Genomic DNA, 25,866 nt, shown 5'->3' on the forward strand with positions numbered 1-25,866 from the left:
AATTCCAGGAATCTTGCTCAATAGCCACATTTTTTAAGTATGTGTTCTATACCATTTGATGGATAAAAACAAAACAAAACACAAAAGACAACAAGACAAAATAAAACAAAAACCCTGTGTTCTTCCAATGAAACGGTGCTATTTGAAACAAAAACTAGAAGTGTGTATAAATGTAGATATTTTTCTTAAGAAGGTGGACCTTTAGGGTCATTTTCTTAATGTTGTTCAATGTGATCTTCCTTTATGGGAATTAAGGACATACTGGCCATTCACTAGCTGTGTGTTATTATTGTCATTATGAATCCATTAGACATATTCAGGTGAGCTGAGTTACAGCCTTGTGACAAAATTCTCCTTCTCCTACTTTTAGCTTAGCATTTAATAGAATAAAAATTGTTCCTTATTTATTTTTGCCTATGGTAAAAATTCTAAGAAAATATAAAAGTCATCTCCTGTGCCCCTGGATATCAATAGAACTATTGGGTGTAGTGAGTTTTAAGGTGTTGAATTTTGTCATTTATTAAAGTAACCAGTAACACACAACTACATCTAATAAACTTAGTAGTAGTAACTGAATCTAGAATATTCTACCCCAAGTATAAAGTTGCATGCTGTGGGGTAGGGTGGGGCAAAGAGATCTAATGTTTAATAAGAGTATGCAGTTTCTATTATCTTCAGAAGCTTTATTTTCTTTCTTTAAAATGGTATAAAACATTTGCATATAAACAAATATATACATACTCTAGTTTGCAAAAGAGATAGGTAGCATGATTGCAGTAGATGTTATTTTAGTTTGAAAGTTAAACTTGGAATACTCTACCTTATGGAAGAACCCAAACTAAGAGATATGTCAAATAAGACTTTTATCTTAATAACCTTGGGAATATTAGCAACTTCAACTTAATTCTTAGGTCCAAATTACAAATAAATTTGCACACATCAAGATTTTTTTTGCAGTTTGATATGTTATTTAATTACTTATAATGATTTACACACATAGTAGATGAGCTAAAAATGTTGGTATGAAATGTAGGTAATTTTGCATGAAAATTACACCAGCCTGTTTAAAAAACTGAATTTATCGGGCGCCTGGGTGGCTCAGTTGGTTAGGCGACTGCCTTCGGCTCAGGTCATGATCCTGGAGTCCAGGGATCGAGTCCCGCATCGGGCTCCCTGCTCGGCAGGGAGTCTGCTTCTCCCTCTGACCCTCCTCCCTCTCATGCTCTCTGTCTCTCATTCTCTCTCTCTCAAATAAATAAATAAAATCTTTAAAAATAAATAAATAAAAATAAATAAAAATAAAAAATGGAATTTATCATTAATTTTGCCAGTGCATCCAGTCTACCAATCTATCAATCTTCTAGCATCTCTCCACGAGATAAGAGAGGCTCAGTCAAAATATTTTCCTTAATATTTCTTTAACTTTTAAAAAGAACATATCGTTTGGAGTCTGTTGGTCACCAGATTTATCAACCTTTAGGAAAATAACCCCTTTCATGGCTCAATCAGAGCCTCATCTAAAATTCAGTAGAATCTAAGATTTCAAGCTGCCATCCCCACTCCTGTTTCCATGGGAATAGACTTCAGATCAGGAAAAAAAAAATGGATGGGGTTAGGAGCTTTCAAATAATCATTCAAAATCATGATGAAGCTTTTAGAGCTTCTTTCTTAGGTGATTATTTTGTAGCCTCTTAACCCCTTTTTGCCAGTCTGTTTCCATGGAAATATGACAAAAATGGCTGTCCAAGCCTCCAGCAGAGATTATTAGCATTCTTGTGAATTTCAGCTTTGGCTGCAGTCTAGGCTGGTCAAGATTTTTTTTTTTTTTTAATCAGTTTTACATATTAGCATACACTGTTTATATTCATTGTCCTTTTCTTCATTATTTTTACTTAGAAAATTCCTTTCACAACTATATACCTATAATCAAGATCAAATTTATTGTGACGTCACTGAAAAAAGACTTTAGTTTTACATTTTACTACATGAGCCAGGACATGTAGCTGCAGAGAGTGTCAGAACTTTTAGACACCTACAGAAGGAAACACCATTTAGTTACTGGATTCAGTATCTGTCAGGTGTTGGTAGAAAAGTAAGGGTGGTATTCAAAATATTTAGCAACTGGTAAGGTGCAGCACCAACTGATCAGAGCAGCTGGTTTGTACCAGTCAAGTATCAGCCCTATTATCTAATAACCAATACGTTGCTGAACTAAAAGCAGCCCGATATAAGAGAGTAAGCATTTTACACAAATAAATTATCCAACATCAATTTACAAAAGAGCTTACGAGAGAAACTGGGTAGAAATATATAGCAATCCATATTTAAAGTGCATATGCTTGCATCATCTTTCATATGAAGGTCATTTAAAAATCAAAATCATTCTTATTATTGAAGACATTATATTAAACGAGAAAGAATATATATATGGGTTTTGATAGAACCCCTGGCAAGATGCCTTGTGTTGAATGTGAAAAAAATAACAGCATACTACATAGATATTTTATCTGTCCTACCTTCTGAAATTTGCTGAACAGCTCAATCTACAATTTTTGCTAGGGGAAATCTTAAAAGTTCTGATTGACCTTATAAAGAATTTTTATTCTTCAGAACGCTCTTATTTTTCTATAGTTGGAACTTACTACCCATAAGGTTTGTCTTCTGAATTTGAACTGGAAAAAAAGTAAATTTCAATTGGTAATTATCTGACTTAGGTAGGTTCCTAATTTAAATTTAACACTAACTTACTATAGAAACTAATCTTGATTGATGTTTTCTGGTAACATCAGAAATTTTCTATTCTAACATAGAATACAATACAATTTCTATTCTAAAAGCAGTCTATTAATAATGGATAAAAATGAGATTGCCTGGTGTCTATCTATACTTACATCCATGAACTCCACATTGGCTTTGGGACCAGTTGTTTCATTAAGAATCTTAATAGCCACAGGAATCTTTACTGTTTCTCCTTCAGGTACCCAAATACCCTTTGGGGGAAAAAAATCACATTAAATCTATATAAAGATATACAAATTTATACCAGAAACAAAATTTGATTTAACCACTCAATCTATTAATTTCTTAAAAAATAATTTAGATGTTCTATATTCTTTTATTCAATCAACAAACATTTATCTAATACCTGTTGTATGTTACAAGTTACATAGCAACTTTGTTGTCTGCTTTCATTATCTGAAGATGAATCATATATTTATTCTGCTGTTAAGGTGTTTATTATTATATTATAAAGCATTGCTATTATAAAAGTCAATTAGTATGTGTGAAAAAGGCTTTTAATGGTGACAAAAATGAAATAAGATACAGTAATGTTAGATTTGGACAATATATCAGCTTCTTAAAGAGACTTGGGGAACACTGTTCAAATTTTTGATCTTCAGTTGTCTCACTTGTAATTTAGAAGATTGGGTTCAGTAATGTTGGAGGTTCTTTTCAGCTTTAATATTATGTAATTATTCTGCAACTAAAACAAATAAAAAGACATATTCTCATGTTCCTGAAGTTTGGATTGATTTAAGAATTAGTTTACTAAGGCGATTATTTAAGAATTAGTTTTCAAAGGCAAGTACTAGGGAGTACTGAGCACATATTAATTTGTTTTTATTATCAAATGTTGTGTATGTGTGTTTCAAGGATTTTTATTATCTCTGAATATAAAATATCTATACTGGTCATTGCCAGTTCTCTTTTCCTACAAAAATATAATTATAATATCTGAACAATCTACACACTGGGAAAGTATAAAGGAGATAGAGCTTGAGTCAAGTACAACATTAAGGTAAATGACAGCATTCCTGAGTAAACAATTCAACCATTTGATTTAGGATAATAATTTTGATAAGACATAGGGGGATGCATCAATTATATAAGAATTTTTTTAAAGCATATTGTCCCAAATGAATACAGAAGCAAGAAAATCTCAAATTTTAATTTATTAGCCCTGACATCGAAAAAAGTCTTCTTAGTCCAGTTTTAACATTAAAATGAAAGGGGGAAAAAATTCTTATTCCTAAAGAGAATACCTCTAGTTTTTCTTAATATCAGTTGGTTGTAGTCATAAAGTAAAAAAAAAAAAAAGTTTTTCACTTTGTACTCCTATGCTAAAACATATATATTTGTGTTATTTAAAGTTACAATAATATAAGAGGAGACCTAAACACAAGAATTATTAAAAAGTCAGAAAAATACAGGAAAAAAAGGCTTTAACCATTAGGAGGTGAATTTAAGAGTTATGTTCTTCTTAAAGTGAATAGGGAAATCTATGTGTCAAATACAAAAAAATAAGCCAAGTTCCTTGTGGTATAATTTTTTTTTAATTATTAATGTAGAAATGGGGGGGGAGGGGAAGCCCAAGATCCATAGGCTACATTTTCTTAGTGATGGTATCTAGGGTAGAGAAAGGCTTACCATTATTCAATAAAGCAACCACATGGGGGTTACTTTATAAAGATAGAGTATGAATGTTAAAATATTCCTAAAGTATACTTTTGGAATTGGGTATAAATTCAGTGTGAATTAATTTGTACTCCTTTTTAAATAAGTATAGTCATTATTTTCTAGGCCTGACCAGACAAAAATTCAACTACACTAATACCCATGGTATTGGTTCAAATCTTTCATGCTTAAACACAGCATATTTCCAACCAGGAGAAAAATCAACCAAATAATTAGCTAAGCTAATTTGCGTTTTGTGGTCAAGGATACTTCTTTGTAGATTAAGACAATATGCCTTGGTAAGAACTAACATATTAATTAAAACTTAGGATCAACCATAACACACTGTAAGTATAAAATTCAAACATACTTACGGAACTTTCAATACACGTAATTTCAGTAAAGGTACAATGCTCTTGGACATAGGCAAATAGTTGTTCATAATAAAAACATTTATAAAGCTTTATAATTAAATGTCCAAATGGTATCCATGATTTAAAATAAAATTCACCCCCCCGCAAAAAAAATTAAAAAAATAAAATAAAATTCACTTTCCAGACAATACCATCTTTAAAATAAAAGTCTGATTATATGCTAGGAACAATCCAAAATTGAGTTATCTTTGAAATGAAAGTCCATTATTTCTAGCATAATATAAATAGAAAAACAGGGTAAGTTGTATTTCTTCAAACATACAAAGAATTTGAAGACCAGAAAGCACCAAGTCAGCCTAGAATAGTTTCTATTCAAATTAGGTGCTCAATTAATAATTTTGGGTTTAACTGAACAAAATATGCATACTAAGAGATTAAGAAATTTCTGTATTTTGGCCTTAGAATAAGATAATTTTATTTTAAAGAGATTAAATCATTTTTGGAACACTCAGGAGGGAAAATTAAGGTTTATATTCTAATTGTTAATATTTTTTGTTAAATAAATATTTGTTTTAAGTAGGAAAAAAATGAACATTTTAAAGTGCAAAATTTCTAAGATCCAGTCTATTTTAACAGAAATGTTTGTAAAAACTGCAGGCTTGCATATAGCTTTAAGAAATATATAAAACTGTCAAAGTAAAATTTGGGGAACTATCACAATGGATATTTCAAGAAGGGTTTAGCACTAACCCAGCAGAGTTTCTTATAGTTGTTATTTACATTAAAAATAAATCTCACCACAATTAACCTTAGGCCTGGCCTTTGAATCGGTTTTATAATTAAGCTAAATAAGTAAACATGCAGATGACATTATCTGAACTTTGCCTTTCCAAAAATATCTCTCTTATTGGAAACCCATGATTTCACCCTTCGTTCTATCTAAGCTGAATTTCACAAATAAAGTCACTTTTTTAGTTTGCATATAATGGTGAGGACATCAAAACTGAAAATATTCTGCTAAATTATATCCGTTAACAGGTAGGCAAAAAAGTGGTTTAGGAACTAATCCTATCCTGTTAACAAATTAGCACATTTGTGTAGATCCTAAGGAGATAGGCAGTGCCATCCTGATGGGAAGACGTGGGAATAAAAGGGCATAAGAAAAGAAGAGCAAGGATTATGGCATATGGCTCAGGCCTGTCTGGGATTCCATGGAGCACCGTGTAGGGGGAAGGAAAATGGGCTAGCGCTGTGTATTTTAGATAAGGACAAAATTTGCCAACAGGGAGATGCTATCAAAAGCAGATCAGAAGGGCATGGAAAGTGAATACTGTGGCTTTTTGTGACAGTTTCTGCCTTCCAATGCCAGTTTCAATCCCAGCTTGCTCAATAAAAATGAATGATTTCATTTGTGTAGCGACTTCTCAATACGATACAGGTTCTCCTCTCTGAATATTAAAAGGAAATTAGGTTAGCTAGAGCAATAACTCTGGCTATTATTTAAGACAAGTCTGAAACAAAAAACAACTGGTGGCGTGGCTTATTTTTTTACTTACCTTATAAACTGTTCCAAAAGCACCCGAGCCAAGTACTTTCACTCTTTTGAGCTCAGTTTCTTTCAAAATACGAAGTTGAGCTTGATTGGGTGCCGTACCACTGGGAGTTAAGGGTTCTACCAACTACAAAACAAAAAGAATTCAGGTTCTATAACTTTCAATTCCAGTCAGTGCCTCTCCCTCTTCCTCTGCCTGCTTCTCTTTCTCAGACATACAGAAAAACACAAGCACACTTTCCTTGACAAACAATATTTTTGTTGTATGGATCACTCACTATTCCCTCAGAGTCTAGCCTCTCTCTTCTCATGCTTTTTGCCTGGGTGAACACAAGTATAAAAGTGTGTCTCCCTTGAGGCATACTAAGCTAGGAGATTTGCCCTCACCACCCCCCCTCATCCCCGCCCCCCCAAGTTTAAAGAAATTTAGGCTAATAGGGGCTCTCAATCCTACTTTTTGAAGCCCTTCCAGTTTTGATATCTCCAGCTAAGACTCAGATCTCAATTATGTCCATGTACTCTATCAAAATTTTCTTTCTTGTTTTAGGAGACTCGATACATAGAAAAATAAAATCTAACTAGGAAGCCAGGACAAATGCGTCAGAAGAAAGTAAGTTAGCACAATACCAATACCCCAGGACAGTGCTTCTAAAACTTCATGTACATTTGAATTACCTGAGGTTCTTGTTAAAATGCAGATTCTAGTTCAATAAGTCTAAGGCTGGGGCTGAAATTTGCATTTTTGCAGAACTCGAGGTGATATCTATGTATGATGATGGTCCTTGAACACATTTTAAGTAGCAAGGCCCTAGAATACTTTACAGATCAAATATTCTAAAATTCTATGAAATGATTCTAGATCCCAAGTGAATGCTATGGCATGCAAAGGGATAAAATAGCCATCAGTGAGAAAGTTTCACTAGTTTTGGCTTCCTGGAGGAGGCACACTTTAGAATTGGTCTTGAGGGGCACCTGGGTGGCTCAGTCTGTTGAACCTCCAACTCTTAGTTTCGGCTCATTTCATGATCTCAGGGTCCTGAGATGGAGCCTGGCTCTGGGCTCTGCGCTCCGTGTGGTCGGTTTGGGATTCTCTCTCTCCCTCTCCTTCTCCCCTGCTTGTGCTCTCTCTCTCTAAAATACATACATACATACATACAATCTTTAAAAAAATAAATAAAATTGGTCTTGAGATAATAAAAATGGATTGACATGGAGGAGGATATTACCATTGTGAAGAACAGTTTGGACACAGCATTAGGAAGGAGGAAGAAGACATAAAGCAGAATACAATAGGGGGTAGGACAGGTATAAAGGATGAGATTTGGGTGGGAAATATGAGATCATAAAGTGGGCTGGGTGTGGCCAAAAGGGATAAATTCAGGTAATTTTAGATGTTCAGTTTATTTGCCATTTAGCCAGAGAGGATGAATAAGCAGAGAAAAGGTATGTGAATGTGTACCAATTTCTTGCCTATGTGAGAAGAAAACAAAACAAAATGAAGGGTAAATATGAGAGAGACTCTGAGTACTAAAAGTCTATATCTTATGTTAAAATTTTAGTTTTTTATTTATGCTTGGGTAAAAAAGCAAGTAAGAGAAATAGAAGTTTCTTTTTTTAAAGTTAAATAAAGAACTAAACTTTAAACTCAGACAAAAAGCTTGTTCTCTCTCAGCATAAGGAAATAATTAAAGGCAACTCCTACTGAAATGGTCTTGAAAACCATCACAGTATTTCACAGTGTCTGTTTACAATGCTAAGTGCACTGTGACCCTGTGACTTGTTTATTATTACGCTTCTGTGAACATCATGGTCTACTTAAGTAGCTGAACAGAATCTTGATTATAAGCAAGTGTAGCTATAGTAAGCAAGAATTTGGAGAAGATGATAAAATTATCAATAAATTTGGGCTCTGCCTAAAAGTTTGACAACAAATATGCTTCTATTTCATTTTCAAATTTATAATGCATATTAAGTCACATAAAATAAATCTCAGAAAGAATTACAAAATTCTCTGTAAAATGGGAAAAAGAATCTCCATCAGAGCATCTCCTTTATTTGAATCCAACTCTGCGGTGCAGAATTTGTTTAGTAGATTTTGATACACACACTGTATGTATATAATCAGGAACTTTAATGAATTATTATTTTTTTAAAGGCAAAGCCTTCTTTTTTCCTAAGATTTCTTTTTCTTTTTTTTTAAGATTTTATTTATTTATTTGACAGAGAGAGAGAGAGAGAGACAGCAAGAGAGGAAATACAAGCGGGGGGTGGGATGGGAGTGGGAGAAGCAAGCTCCCCACGGAGCAGGAAGCCCAATGTCGGGCTCGATCCCAGGACCCTGGAATCATGACCTGAGCCGAAGGCAGACACTTAACGACTGAGCCACCCAGGTGCCCCCTAATGAATTATTTTTTAAATCACATAACAAATTATATAAAAATCATATGCAAAATTGGAGACTAGATTTCAGCATTTGGGGCTATGTACTTTTAAAATATACGCTTTGGCATATAATATGCCATAATTCCATATTTTGAAAACCTCACAATTCTACCTGAAATGTTTAGTCTCCTGCAATTTTCTTAGATATCACTTCAAAATTTATACAAACACATTTTTCCAGGAATTTGAGAATGATACCTCTGAAAGAAGCATTGTTTCATTTTGCAAGCCAGTATGGCAGAAAGAGTGTCAAGTTTAAAATTGTAGGTTTGTACACTGGTACTGCCACTTATAGGCTGAGAAAGCAAATTACCCCTCCTACCCCCTTATTTCACACCTGTGAAATAGGTACAGCAGTAATTACCATAGAAGATTGTCAAGGGATGAAATGGGAGGTAGCATAGCTGGAAAACTTTGGAACATTGCCTGCCATATTGTAGGCACTGAATCTGTCACTCTTCAAGGGATATGATCACATCCCATTAACTTTTTCTAATCACAGGATCTATCAAAGCATCAAGCTTACAGTGCATCTCGTAAGAGTATGTTGGAAAAAAAAAAAACATTTTCTACTTTTATGCATGCAACAGAAGACAGACAATCTGGAGCAATATGATTCTGGAAAAGCATATTAACTCTAAGTACATTCCAACAATATATCATGCTTTAACAAGTTTTTCACACCTGAGACAAATTTCTAGCTTTAGTATTTAAGGATTTGAGTTGATCCTCTTAAGAATTCCTCTTCTGTTTAGATGATAGAAAATCAGTTATTTACTTTTACTGAGAGAAAGATGGGAATTTTACAATTATCTAATTTAGTGGTAAGCAATAACTTTTTATAAAAAATAGAGTCTACTTCTAAAACCAATCAATATGTGTTTATTTAGTAATGAAATGTCAATTTGAAGGACATTTCTAGAAAGCACTGTATTAAAAAAGAAAACAAACAAAATGAATATTTTTATAGCAATGAGACTTTCCTGCATGTGGTTAAGGGACAGATTCCTTTCCTATTTATTCAATCACCTAAATGTCCACTGCTGTTCCAAGCCTTCAGTTCCTCTCCAATTCTAATTTACTTCACTTAGAATTTTCTCCACGACTGCCCCAAGCTGGCCATGAGGGAGAATTCTGCCTCCAACATCCTTGCTAAACTGAAAATATGCACAGCACATGTGTTGTGTCCAAACTTGTATTCACATGTGCAAGGTTGAAAATGATCAAGTTGATCTTTTGTAAACATCCAGCTCAAGTAAAAATTACTACTATTTTTTCTCACATATATAACTGACTGCCTATCTTAAGCTTGAACATCTCTATCGATAAGACAACCCATTCTAATTTTAGACAGCTCCAATTCTTAGACATTCTTTCCTGCATGGAATTAAAATAGCTTCCCGAACATTGCACATGATTCTTCTATCTAGTTTCAACTTTTGGAGGAAGAGAGCTAAAATTTAATTCGTTATCAGTTTGCAAAATTTATGAATGAATATTCTCATTCCTGTCTGTGTTAAGAGGAAAAGTCAAACTGTCACACTGACAATGAGCAAAAAAAACCAAACAAACACAGATCTAGAGAAGGCTAAGTCTCAGTACAGAATTGCTTTGAGCTGTTCAAAGAGCCATGGATGTGTGTATCAGGAGAAAGAAGGTAAGGTGCGAGCTGACAAGGATCTGGCAATGCATAGTTTTCTGTAATTGTTTTTCCTCTGTAACCTATACAGTAAAAATTATCACCTTGCATGTTAGAGAACTCAGTGTGGCAATATAAGAGAAATTGTAATAATTTGTGGGTAATTTACATATTCACAATAACTAACATGCATAACATTAAATGCTTCCCATAAATTGTGTGGTAAGGTGTGTGTGATTACAATAGGAAGGTTTATCCTGTAAGCTCAGCTTTTCACTGTTGGTATAATGAGATCAGTGGCTACCAATTTAATGACCCTAATTAAAGCATAAATTGCTTGCCTATCTGGCTTTATTTTGAATCAGAAAAATTCTCTTTTTCTAACATTTTTCTAGTTTTGCTGTTGAGATATTCTCTCCCCAGATGTTTTCTAGTTCTGCTACTGTAATATCCTAGAACTCTAGTGGGATTCCTCCTCCAAAAGAAACAGGTATGTCTTTTCAAAAAGATCTGTCATTCAATCAGATAATCTCCTTGACCTCTGCCATTTGTCTTCTTTAAAGCCATGAAACTGCCTTGACTACTTTTACTATATACTCTGATTTTTCATCAATTCTATAACATACTATGAACTGTAAACTCTCAGCAGGAAATTGAACAGAGTTCACTTGGATTAAAAAACCGAGTATCATCTAAACCTTCTAAACCTAATGAAAGTCCCTAAGCACATGGAGAACAAATAAACACCACACCTCTGTTTCCAGAAATCTTCTTAAGGCTCTTTTCTTTTTGATGCTCTTCCTTCTAACATAAACTGCAAATGTTAGACCCATGATGACCAGGATGAAGAGCCCGCCGATGACTCCCGCTGCAATTAGGGGAGTTCTGCCCACCAGAATGAAAAAGAAGAAGAAAAAAAAAAAGTAAGAAGAGAGACAAGACAGAGGGAGAAAAAGAGCAGTTGTGCAATAAATACATTATCCACATATCACAGGTCTAGTCAGTTAGAAGAAATACAAATAAAAAATGCATTAAAGCCATCACAAAATTTTGGGGGGAATAAAAACTATTCCCGCTTTTTGTTTTGCTTTGTTTTTTAAATAATAAACCATGCACATACAACTAATCTTTGGAGATGAGTGGCCACAGCATGCCATTCAACAACAACAACGACAACAACAACAAACTAATATTTGGTAACAGAATGAAGAACACCTGCCTAAATGTTGATATACAAGCACTTAAAATTATTTTCATTTTACTTTTTCTCTAAATAGATGGAAATATATTTTAATAACGTTGTGGTATATAATATTATTTTCAACATTTTCTCTAAAGTAGGCTTTCTCAACAGTGGCACTATTGACATCTTGGGCTGGATACTTGTTTGCTGTGGGGGACTGCCTTAAGCATTTTGGGGTGTTTATCAACATCCTTAGCCTCCATCCACTAGTCACAGCAGTTTCTCTAGATACTGTCAAATGTCTGCCAAAGTCACCCCCCAGCCCCACTCCCCCTGCCTTGAGAACTACTGCTTTAAAGCAAAAATGCATGGTCTGGAGATATATGAACCTCACACCTCTGGAGCATTAGGGTACCAATAAGAGAGATGTATTGATAAAAGTGCTGTTTCAAACGCTGGCTAGGCAACTCTGCTGGGATAAAGGGCGGGAAAAAGGTAAAGAATTGGGTCAGACAGGTTTTCAGAGTTATAATGACAGGAGTAATCATGCTTATCAAAAGTGTGCCGAAGCATCATATACCCATAAAAGAGGTCTACACATTAAGTACTACATTAAAAGGGGGTAAAGGAGATTCACTAGAGATTTGTATTCTTAAAGTGTTTCTCTAATACATTGTTAGCTAAGATATAATTTTGAAACTAATCACTTATTGTTTTCAAAGATAAATTTTTTCCTTGCCTGAAAATAATATTTATAGTCTTAACTTCTTGTTCAAGAGTAGAACAGTATCTATGAGCTTTCTGTGGTCAGAGCCCTGACGTATATTAATTTCATATGTCACAGCAAATAGCCCAGAGTAAAACACATAGGTGTTACCTAACACATATTTGACCATGAAGCCATGACAGATATGAAAACTAAAAAAGAACTTCCTGAATGTCCATGCTTTCCATAGTAAAGTATTTTATACCTTATATTCCTTCATTTGCAGAAGAATCTACCCTGTACAGCTACATTCTTCTAGAAAAAAAAAAAAAACTACTTGCTCTTGCAAAATAAACTATTGCTCAAAGACACATCAGAAATAATGATAGTGGATGATCCTAAATAAAATGTTTAAATTTTAAAGAGCTCTTGAAAAAAATCTGTGTCACTTCGATAAATGAAGCCATGTCTCTTAAAGATTATGACTGTTATATTGCCATATAAAACTACAGAAAAACCTTAAGAAGTATTTCATCCTAAAGGTTGTTTCCTGACAGCCGAAAGTAGTATAGCATACTGGAATGTTGCTATAATTCAACCAGATTTCCCTAAATGGAACTTTATAAAGATATAAAAATCTATGCTGAGAAAATTAAACTGTAGTATGGACACAAACTCATCATTGTGATGTGTTTGGGCGTGTGTAAGATCATATTTTTGAGCATGGCAGTTAAATATGTATTTCAAAAAATATTTTAAGTTTTCTGTTCAAGGCATAATTTCCAGTTCAAGTGCCTAACATATCCCTGAAAAAGCCATTACTATACAAAGGGTTGTATTTTTTTTCTTCAACCCGATATTTTTATTGCAAAGGATTTATGTATTTCTGAGAATAGTGCCCAACATTTTATTAATTGTACATTTGAACTAAACTCTATACTTCCCTTGCTTATCTATTTTGCAAAAGCATAAGTGGCATGAATTTATGAAAATATATGTCAATGTCGCTGTAAATTAACAGAAAATGCTCTACTTTGTTTTTGTCTGTTTTCTATTTTAAGAAGAATGATTCCTAATAGAACAAAATAAGACTTCTGCCTCCATTCTTTCCATTTAATTTGGGTGGCTATCAATTGTCATGTCATTACTACTTAGTTAGGTTGCAGCAATGCACATAAAACACTCAAAAACTCAATAGACAGTAATTTCTATGTTTTTCTAGTTAGCATTTACATTCAATACTTTCCCATAGCAGGTCCTTGGTTGATTTGCATTCTTTACCGTTTTTCTTTTCTTACCCTCTGCAGGAGTGGTAGAGGTACAAACAACCCAAAGAGGTAAAGAACTAGAGTTTCTACACCTAAAAATCGTACACAATGTTTTGTTTTACATTTTAAGTGGCCAAATTCTTCATATTTCAGTAGAATTTATTCTTGAAAAATAAATCATAAACCATAAGTAAGCAACCAGTTAATTGAGAAGGGGGAATATTCCATAAGACAACTTGTATGTTCCCTTTAATAAGTGAATATGAAAAATAAGGTACTGGCTTTGATTAAGAAGACTTACTAGTCATAACAACAAGATGTGAAATGCAATCCTGGACTGGACTGTAATTTGGACAACAATTTGTATAGACATTTTTTAGGTAATTTGAGAAGTTTGATTATGGATTATGTAGTAGGTGAGATAAAAATGTACTGCCATGGAAAGATGCAGGCTAGAAATTTAAAAGATTGGGTTAGAAACAGTAGAATCTCAATGAGAGAAAATCCATACACACACATGTATGTGCATAAGAAGATCTAGAATATACAGTAAGACACTAAACAGTACTTGTCTTTGGATAGTATGACCATAGTGCTCTTATTTTTGTATTTTTACCATTCAATGGGCATTTTCTCATTTTATACCATGTATTTATATTTCCTTTGAAATAAAAGTTTGTTAAATTTAAGAAAAACAGAAAAATAAATCATTGTCTATAAGTTTAGTTTATAATAATGGCCTTGTTTTCTTTTTTTCCTTGACTGTTTACTTTGCATATTTTCAATTAATTCATTTTGCTATCCCCTATCCACTTTTACAATGTAAGTACTTTTGTAGATATTTTCTATTAATTACAGTTTAATGTGTCTGAGACATTTACCACTCACTATGTTGTGTACAATTAACACTTTGCTTCATAAAACCAACCTAATACGAAAAGTTAACACTACTTACACATTTCCTACTCTCCAAAATTTTGATGATCTCTAGATATTAGTAGGTGTAGGATAGATGCCCATTTTTTCTTGAGAGTTAATGCTTCAACTCTTATGAGGACCATTTGGATAAAGCAGATATAGCTACTTAAGTTGCTTTTTAAAATTGTTGTATATCCTCACTAGGATATACAGCTGGCTATCGGGATATAGGATATTAGGATATAATGCTGGCTATTGACAACTAAGCTATATGGCTGAAAGAAAGTGTTTCTCTTTACATGTGAGACAGAGTAACCTCTTAAAAGGCTGAGATATGACACTGTTAACAAGATCATAAGGGTCAAACGCCAAGGGACCTAGAATACTTTGTCATCCCTTATCTGTTACAGGAGTATTGTTTGTTGTCATTTGCCTATATATTAAAAAGGGATGGGATCCCTAAAATATAGAAGATAGGGCACTTCAAGTGCCAATTCCAAGCTTAGATTAGAAAGATGTAATCAACTGATAATTTACCTTATTCTGTGATTTGGAGATACTATAATGAAACATATTCTCCTACTATTCATAGAGACTAATATAATAAAGATTCTGAATCACAAATGAACTTGGCTCATTTATTTAAAAACATATAATTTAGTTTTCATAATTTCATTTAGAAGTTCAGAGACAACAGAATGTATTATATTCTATTGCCTTGAACGCAATGATCTGTCTTAAACAGTTATCTGTAAAAGAGTAGTGTCTCCCAAAACTATATCACTCATATAATAAGATATATTCTTAACATTTATTGCTATATTTGAACCATGCTATTCCTCACTGGAGAATATAAAATGTAAGAGAATACATGAAACCTGATTTTATAAACATCCAAATATTTTCCTTCACTGATCTGTTTCTTTCCAGATCAGGTCAGAAAAAAAAAATGTAGTAAAGTCAATATAATTTATGATTACAACTCAATGGCTCTAAAACTATCTAATATACCATTTTCCATTTAATGTCAAGGGCAGACTATCCTCTTAAAAATATACAGTGGTATTTTCTTTAAAATTGTAAACTTAGTAAAACTGGTATATTTTGTCTAATATAGTCATTGCAAAAGAATGCTAGATCTGTAAGATTCTTTTATAGGTATATCACCAAATAAAAGGACTTTAATTTTATAATATAGGTATATTTTTCTTTTTTTCTTGAATACAGAATAATTTTCAATACAGATAAGAGAAACAACCTTAAGTCCTATAAAACACCAATGGCATAATTTGCAACCGACAGTATGACTTTAAAAGAGTGAGATCCATTTTTGGAAACTTCTAAATTAAATTAAATATGTGGAGATGGGTCTCAGAATTCACAGGATCAGACTTAGAGTGGATTCACTGTTTATTTATGGGTACTAAAGGTTAAACAGAATTTTGAAAAATTTAAACAGGAAGTAAAACAAACAAAAACAACAGGCTAGTCAGATAATTTTACCAGGGCATTTTTGTATAATAAACTTGAAGTAAAATGGTGAAATAGTACCTCTAACATTATTATTTTTTGTTTACCTTTCAAATCTGCATGATTTTTCCTTAGAGCGGCCTATTGTGCTGGAAAGAGGTTTTAGAGTCAGACCAATCTGAATTTTAATTATATGTCTGTCTCTATTTGTGAGTGTAGTTCTTCTAGCAAATAACTCAGCTTAAATACATATAAATACATTCTTCACTTAAGGTAATAAAACATAAACACAGCAGGGAACTATTCTTTTTTACATTTCTGAGCTCTGATGACTTTGCTTCTAGCTCCTACCAAATAAATAAATACCTTTAAGCATTTGTGAATCATATGCTTCACATTGGCCAGGACAATCTATATTTGTGCCAGTGTAAATATCAATAGTATCCCACAGACTCTCAAAAGCGGCCTGCGTGAGCAATACAATCAAATGTTTACCTTAACTTTAGCCCAATTTAGAGAAACTAGGATACCTCAAGCTAACAAGTCCTTACATATAACAGCGACGTCAGTTATATATAACACACATCTAAATGTGTGTGCGTGTGCACATTGTGCATGTATATACTTACACACATTCATACAAGAGGACATTAGTATGAACAGGTCTTACTTGCTAGGAAAGTAAATTAGTCACTACATGTAATAATCATATATGTAACTTAAATGGATGTTTCATAAATTAGGGTCAGATGTTATGAGTCTCTGTAATCTTATATTTTCTTTAAAAAATACACTTAGATAACATTGGCTATCATCTTGTACCCTGTCTTTCTTCTGAAAATCTTACAGGGGAGATCAGACAAAAGTGTGAATCTGCCATGAACCGGAGGTTGAATCTATCATCAGCAATGCACTCCATGTTTCCTAATTTGCTCTTGCTTTAGGAAAAATATAGTTGATCAGAAATATGTTGACTCCTCAATTAAAAAAAAGTTGACTCATTATTGAAAGAAAATTCTTAGAATCATCTGCCAACTAAGATAAGGAACACAATTTGGAAACAACATTTTCAATAGTTTTAGTTGTTAGGTAAGCAGTTTAAACATAGCAAAGTTCTGCTCAAATAAAGGGAACATGCAACTTGACTGCCATCAGGTATGGGGCACCTGGCTGGCTCAGTCAGAAGAGGTACAACTCTTGATCTCGGGGGTTGTAGGTTTGAGCCCCACATTGGATGCAAAGATTACTTAAAACTTAAAAAAAATAAGAATAAAGACTGCCATCAGCTATTCATGAGTTTTATAGTGCATATAGTATCACTAACAATTCCCTTCATTTTCAATGGGAAATAATCTAAGACAAATGAAAATATTAAAAACATTTTATTCTGATATAGAAAACATTCCCTTTTATAGAGGTAAATCAGAGACTTACTTGGTCCTATATACTACCCTTAAATTAAAAAAAATAGTTTGTCTCCCTCTCTGAACACTACATCAAAAACTAATGATGTACTATATGTTGGCTAACTGAACATAATAAAATAAATAAATAAATAAACTATAAACTTTTTATTCTAATAATAGCTGCATATTTTTAATTAAAACTTATTTTTACATACACTGTATATTTTCACTATAACTATACAGTGTAGATCTTATAACTCCCATATAAAACATAAAGAAACAGACTCTGAGAAAAGTTAAGACACCTAGATAAGGTCAAACATAATAGTAATGCTAACTTTTTACATCTTGGGATCTCAAGTCCATTAATTTTTCAGCTATATTATGTTGTCTCTCTTTCCAAATCTGACTCATTAGAATTGGTTTTTAAGGCAGATTGACAATTCATCATATTTTTCTTCAATATCTTTTTGAAAGTAGAGAACAGAAAATGCACATAAATTTATTTAGGGGTTCTAATATGCTCTTTGATTTTATATTTAGTCATATCTTACTATTGTAATTCTCACTGGACGATCATTTTATCTGCCTTGCCATGTTCATTGTGGTTTCACTTTATTAAATCCTTTATGTCTTTATTGAAATTTATAAGTGACCTTATTCTTTATTTAGCTTCATTTTATTTTCTCAATGAGAAAACAGTTAAGAGGATTTTTTGGCTTATAAAAAAAACCTGGATTTCCTTTACAAAAGGCAAAGACAAGCAATATCTATCATTCTAGTTACAGTGCCTACTGCACTGATAGTCTGTTCAGTCTTTTCCAAAGAGGCTCAGATTTGAAACAAGAGACCTCAAAACACTAGGAAACATTGAAATTCCCCAGAAGACCTTTTAAGTGTTACCGCCTAGGGCAAGGAGAACCACATTAATGTTGGTTTTTTTGTTTGTTGTTTTTTTTTTTTTCCCCTACTACAAACTGTGCTTATGGTGACCCGGCATTCCACCTGCTCTATAAATATGACACATCTTTTCTTTTCGAACAAATAGAAGTGATCTGGGTCACACTCTCTGCGGTGGACAGCAGTTGACAGTTACAGTGTTTACTTGATGAGACCTAGGGTATTACAGTATGTCTTTACCCTTTGATTAGGATTCTGGATTCCTCTATTACATCTTAAATGTAACCAGAAATGTAAGTGCTGAAACAAATGAATCACAACATATTCTCCCTCTTCCTAAGCAAATTTGACTTGTCTTCATGTGATAAGATAATTTTTCCCCAATATTTTTTAAATATGTGATTGTTACAGACTATTCAATAAAACAGTGTTAAGAGTATTTCAGTAGAGATTTTTACCATTAAAGCAATATGTAAATATCCTCCAGATTCTTTTACCTCTAGGATTAGCCTCTGAGAAAAATTTCTAATAGTTTCATGTAATTTCTTCCTTCTCTCTAGTGGTGATTTTGTATCTATCTGTGGGTTTTGTTTGCTTGTTTGTTACAATCTTTAAGATAGTATATATACTTGTAGATTTGATTTTGGGGACAGACATTCTCATGCTTAAAGACACCATTCTGAGGATATATGTAATACACTTACGAATTTCTTTTTTTTCCCCCAGCTTTATTAAGGTAAAATAGAAAAATACCTATGGATTTCTACAAATAAAGTGTTGAAAGGGAATTAGACTAGAAAGAATTTTTCTTTCAATAGGTTTTTTTAAGAATGTAGGTGATTTTTTGGCACTTAGATTTTTTTTTCATAGTTTATACCTATTACATAATATCAGCAATGTTTGTATTAGTATAGCACTTTTATGATTGTCTGTATAGATAGTATATAGAAACATGTTTAATGCCAAAAACAAAATATTGTAAACATTTAATTATAAAATACATTATCTACTAAGTATTCTATCCTATTACCTATTCATTGCATAGATATGGTAATCTGCAGCAATATGCCAAAGGATTAAAAAATTGATAAAACTTTTACAACTTCAATTGTGTTTCCTATCAAAGTTGTTTAATATGCTAAGGAATTTATTAGTTTTATAATAGAGTAGATAATGGTACATAAACACAACTATAAAAAGGAAAGTGGGGGAGGGTAGACACCATTCTTTATTCCCATGTGTTAAGATTTTTCTTCACCTCAAAATCCCCATTCATTCTAAGCACTGTAACTGCAGATACCTGTGTTGCTAACAAAGATTATATTCTATTGGTAAATTACATCTATCTTTATCTATCAAAACACTATGCTGTACATTTGTGTCAGGTTTATTGGGCACAATTACATAATACAGATTAAAGCAGTCCCATTTTCAGAGGATTCACAAACCAATTTTTTAAGTAATGATTTGACTTGTTCTCTTTATATACAATTTTGTACATAAAGCAACTTAAAAAAAATAGCATGCTTTTTAGACACCCCAATTCTTGCCTTACACTAAAAACTTTTTAAAGAATAAAACACAAAGAGGAAGTAAGGGAATGTCTTTCTTAAGAAATATTACTCCTTTTAATTTAGATGAAATGTTTTCTACTTTTTTTTGCCCTGCTGGGCAGCCTTATTTCCTTTTGAGGGGACCTCCAATGTTCTCAGAGGAGTTGGCAGCCTTGATAAATTCTTAAGATTTGGATGAAATGATATGGGGGGAGACTTTGAGAAGCAGGTACAGTCATGGGGAAGATGCCAGGATTTGCAATATCCATGTAGAGTCATTGAAATTTCTTGCACAATTAAATAACAAAGCTACTTTTACTAGGTGTTTTATGTGTGTTACGTCAAATACTTCTTTCAAAATAATGGATTATGTGTGATGAATCTGAGGTAGGTTGTACAACTTGCCTGAGGTCAAAAGCATCCTAAGTGGATTTAAATCTTGGCATGTTTTGCTCCAAAGCTTCTCTGTTTCCATTAACATATGATTGCATGAGTATATTACATCAGAGGAACAGAAGAGAGAGTCCAGAAATAAACCCATGCATATATGGTCCATTTATTTATACCAAAGGAGCCAAGTATATAAAATGGGGAAAGTACAGTCTCTTCAATAAATAATGTTGGGAAAACTGGGCATCCACATGCAAAAGAATAAAACTGGACCACTATCTTACAGCACACACACAAAATAACTCAAAATGAATTAGAGACTTGAATGTAAGAGACCTGAAACCATAAAACTCCTAGGAAAAAAAAAACCCAAAAAAATAGGTGGTAAACTCCTTGACATAGGTCTTGGCAATGATATTTTGGACTTGAGACCAAAACAAAGGCAAAAATCAACAAGTGGGTCTACATCAAGCTAAAAAGCTTCTTCACAGCACAGGAAACTATGAAAAAAATGAAAAGGCAACTTAGTGAATGAGAGAAAAAAATATTTGCAAATTATCACTGATAATGAGTTAATATCTAAAATACATGAAGAACTAATACAACTCAATTTTAAAAATCCAACTAAAAAATGCGCAGAGAATCTAAATACACATTTTTCCAAAAAAAGATACAGAGGAGGCCAACAGGTACATGAGAAGATGTACCTGTCAATCATTAGGGAAATGCCAATTAAAACCACAATGAGATATTATGTCATACCAGTTAGAATGACAATTATCAAAAAGTCAAGAAATAACAAATGTTGATGAAAATGCAGAGAAAAGGAAACCCTTTCTCTACTGTTGAGTGCACTGCTGGTGGGAATGTAAACTGGGGTAGCCATTAAGGAAAATAGTATTAACATTCCTCATAAAATTAAAAATAGAGCTACTATATGATAAAGTAATTCCACTTCCGGGTATTCATCTGAAGAAATGAAAACATTAATTCAAAAAGATATATGTATCCCCATGTTTATTGTAGCATTGCTTATAATAACCAAGATAAGGAAACAATGTAAGTGTCCTTCGACAGATGAACAGATAAAGAAGATGTGGTGTGTATACACACACACACACACACACACACACAGGAATATTACTCAGCCATCAAAAAGAATGAAATCTTGCCATTTATGATAACTGGATGGACCTTGAAAGAATTATGCTAAGTGAACTAAGTCAGACAGAAAAAGACAAATACCATATGGTCTCACTTATATGTGGAATCTAAAACAAAAACAAACAACAATAAAAAATAAGTATAGATACAGAAAACAGATTTGTAGTTGCCAGGGGTAGAAGATTGGGAGATGTGAAATGGGTAGTGTTAGGAGTCAAAAGTACAGTTATAAAATAAATAAGTCATGGGGAGGGATGTAATGCACAGCATGGTGATATAGTTAATAATACTGCACTGTGTATTTGAAAGTTGTTAAAAGAGTAAATCTTAAAAGTTCTCATCACAAGAAGAAATAATTTATATAACTATATATGGTAACTAATGTTAGCTAGACTTATTGCAGTGGTCATTTGGCAATAATACAAATATTGAATTATTATGTTGTATGTTGGAAGCTAATATAATGCTTTGTCAATTCTATCTCAAAAAATGTTAAAAGAAACGTTTAGAAAGAAACAATTCATAGAAATTTTCTCCTTTTAAATAAGATCCATAGACATTATAAAAGGTAATATTTTAGAATTTCATGTACTTGAAAAATAAAAAGAGCACACACACAAAATAGGTTAGAAAGATTATTCTGGCAACAGGTTGTAAGGTAGATAAGAGGGGAATAGAAGACATTTTCAAGACTAGTTAGCTGACTATTTTAATAGTCCTCATCAGTGGCGATGAGAGGCAGACTAGGGAAGTATACAGGACAAGACAGAAAAGTATCACAATAGTAGAAATGTTAAAAAGTACAAAGTCAACAGACAAAGGAGGGGTCACTTGGGTGAATGGAAGGCTGATGATGGCATTCACACACATGGAAAAATCAGGAGAAAGACAACATTTGGAAGGGAGTAGTGTTGAGTTCTTCTGGATCTATGGACTTGAGGTGCTGAAGGGTATACAGGTGTATTGTCATCATTTAAATCTACTTTCAAATTTCTGTATCCACTTGTTTCCCCTCTAATTGTAGGACATATATCTGTGCTGATTTTAATATCTTTATCTTTTTAATTAAAGAAAGTCACAGATAACAAAATGTCATTTCCTTTGGATTTTTTCAATACTTTATTTTTTCCCTGGGAATGCTAAACATACAGAGGACGAAAAGCATGATTCCTGAGAGATTTTTTTTTCTTTTCATTTTCCTCCCTTTTCCCCTTTGGTTTTCCTGAGAGATTGTTATTTTATATGGTTTGATTTCTCTCATTAAGGTGGATTCTGCTGTTTCAATGCTTTTTTTCATATATTTTTACTGACCTTTTGAGACCAATCATTTGCAGGGATCACAGTTTTAAAATTTTAATACATTTAAAAATCCAGTTCATACTGTCATACATGGAGCACCTTTACTTGGGTAGCAGAGGCTGGAGTCAGATGACTTTGTAAGCCTATATGGATGTCCTTCTTACTTATGAGCCCTGATGTCATCCCCTTTTCAGAGAATTTAAAGTTTGGCATTAAAAATTAAAATGTAAAGAGTTCTTCAATTGAAAAAGGTAGTTAAACATAACTATTCTGAAAGAGGCCACTTCATATTTTTGTGTGTGTGATCTGGTAATTTTCATAGGAACGACCTTATGCTCCAGATACAAAGTACTAAGTGCTAATAAATGGCCTCAATTTTATTGCCATCTCTGTGACATAATTCATTCCATTTTGCTATTGTATTTACAAGAGTATCTCTCCTTAGCATTATGTGTCTCTTTTATACATTCCCAGACTAAATGTGATTTCATTATTTATAATTATTACTCTTGGATTATTCTTTTTTATTTCCCAGTAAATTATAAGCCCCACGAGGGTAGGAACCATTATTTCTACTTTTTTATTGCTCTATGCCTTCAAATAACATTCTCTAAAAACTTCTCAATAATTATCATTAAATTAATCAAACAGCAAATGAGATATTGAGGTGATAGTATATTTAAGACAAATGCAATCATTCCACTTGATGAGACTCTTCAGTATTTGGGACAGTTGTGGAAATATGCTTTTTTTTCCCACTTATTTTCTAAATAGCTATCTGTAATTGCACATTTCACTTACAATCTCTTGATTCTTGAGCTGATTCCCATCACATTTTTATTCTCCACCTCTTCACTAAATCAGCTCTTGTCAAAGTTACCAATGGTTTCCTTTTTGTCAAATCAGAGTAATTTCTTAGACCAAATCTTAACCAATTACTTAGTAACATTTTATATGAGTGATCACATTCCCTTTCTTAAAACACCTGAATTCCATCACACCACTTTTCTCTAGTTTTTCTTGATCTGGCCAGTCCTTTTCAGTCCTTTTTGCTGCTTCGTCCTTACCTCTCTGACCTCTAAATATGGAAGGGTCCCAGGACATAAACACTGGATTTCTTCTCTTCTCCATTTACACATTTACTTCCTAGTGATATCATCCATCTCTTTATGTAATGATAAGCAAATTTGTATCTGAAGTTGAGACCTCCCCTCTGCACTAAGGTTCAGCTAACTTTTGAACAATGCAGGAGTTAGGGTCACTCACTCCCTCTGCATTGTTGAAAATCCACATATAACTTTTGACTCCCCAAAAACTTACCTGCTAATAGCTTCCTGTTGACCGGAAGCCTTACCAATACCATAAACAGTCAGTTAACACATATTTTGTGTGTTACATGTAATATATACTATATTCTTACACTAAAGTAAGCTAGAGAAAAGAAAATTGTTAATAAGAAAATCAGGGAGTACTGTACTGTACTATAAAAAAATCCACATGTAAGTGGACCTGCAGTGTTCAAACCCACGTTGTTCAAGGATCCACTGTATATCCAATTGCCCGCTTGATGTTTCCACTTAGATATCTAATTTCTCAGCTTTAGCAATTCCAAAATAAACTTTCATTTCATACCCCTTGCCCACCCAAAAAGTATTGCCTGCTTCTCCCTGATTCTTTCTTATTTTGGCAAGTGGCAATTTTATCTTTCCATTTTCCTTCGTATTCCACTCATTCAAGCTAGCAAAAAGTTTACAAACACATCATCAGATTCTTGCTCGTTACTACTCCTTTCTTCTTTCCTTAGGTATAATCTATCCCTTCAAGGGCAAATATTCATTGTTTCTAATATATAACATTTACTTCTAATGTATCCCATGGGATACACTGACTTCTAGTTTAATTTGCCTCATCTAGGAGTTCTAGAATAAAGTTATACTTTTAAGGGTTTTTATTTACATGAGCATTGTAAAACCTTCAAATAAGTTTAGGGAGGGAAATTGCTGTGTGTACATATTCAGAGCTTAAAGGTAAAATAATGACATTTCTATTTTTAAAAGTACAAATATAAACTTTTTAAGTGTCACAGTCATCTTTATACTTCTTTGGAGGCCAGTTTATTGTCTCTTAACAAGAAGCACTAAATAAATAATTGTTGCATGAATAAATAACTAAATGAATGGTGTACTTATATAAATATTTATATACTTTTTTATGTTAAACCAACTCTTAAAAGAACAAATTTTCAACAGTTTCAGAGCTTCCTATATATTTTTAAACTTAAAAAAACATAATTGGAAAATATTTCTAGTGAAAAGAAAATGGGAAGAGGTATTTATTTAATGCTCCTCTGAAGCTGATACATGTTTAACATTTGCCGATTCCTGATTTCAAAGTGTTGGCAAAATAGCATTTTCTCCAAAAAGTGGTAAAGCTAATCCTCAGACCAGTTGTTATTCTTGTTTGCCTGTTTTAGTTTAGTTCATCTCTCATCCCCCCACCATACTGCATTAAAGTCCCTGGTTGATTAACCCAACTGTCATTCTTCATCCCCTGCTCCCTAACACCTTTGAATCTAGTGATTTTTAAAAAGGTAAATAACTAGAGGGGAGGGGGGTGGGGGGATGGGTTAGCCTGGTGATGGGTATTAAAGAGGGCATGTTCTGCATGGAGCACTGGGTGTTATATGCAAACAATGAATCATGGAACACTACACAAAAAACTAACAATATAATGTATGGTGATTAACATAACATAATAAAATTATATATATATATATAATTTTTTTTTTAAAAAAGCTAAATAACTTCCCCATTCTCTCTGCACCTTGGTATGTCTATATAACACATTTCTGGCCAAGGGAGGGAAGCAGAAGTTGGCAAAGGAAGTCTGAGATAGAACAGGTACAGCTGATTGAACCTGTCCTTCCACTTCTGTCCTTGGATGTAATGTTTAGAGCTGCAGTAGCCATCTTGCTACCAAAACAGAAAGATGAGAAAATGACATAGATTCTGGCCCTGACATAACTGATCCGGGGAGCACAATGTCCACACCTCCCTCACTTCTAGACTTCCGTATTTTGAAGAATAACACACAGAACTACTTGCTCAAACCACTAATGTCAGGTTTTATTTTACTTGTAGCCAACTA

General features: G+C 33.1%; 1 protein-coding gene across 1 annotated transcript in view; it reads right to left on the reverse strand.

Moving 5' to 3' along the window:
- The window catches only part of ERBB4 (erb-b2 receptor tyrosine kinase 4), a 674,126-nt gene that overhangs the window by 192,711 nt on the left and 455,549 nt on the right, over positions 1–25,866 (reverse strand). Inside the window, exons 17-19 of the mRNA XM_021702992.1 lie at positions 11,215–11,347; positions 6,386–6,508; positions 2,892–2,990 (exon numbers count right to left, since the gene is read on the reverse strand). Coding sequence (XP_021558667.1) covers positions 2,892–2,990; positions 6,386–6,508; positions 11,215–11,347 — 355 coding nt within the window. The remainder of the gene's footprint in view (positions 1–2,891; positions 2,991–6,385; positions 6,509–11,214; positions 11,348–25,866) is intronic.

This window comes from Neomonachus schauinslandi, chromosome 3 (genome assembly GCF_002201575.2).
Source record: "Neomonachus schauinslandi chromosome 3, ASM220157v2, whole genome shotgun sequence".
Lineage (NCBI taxonomy): Eukaryota > Metazoa > Chordata > Mammalia > Carnivora > Phocidae > Neomonachus > Neomonachus schauinslandi.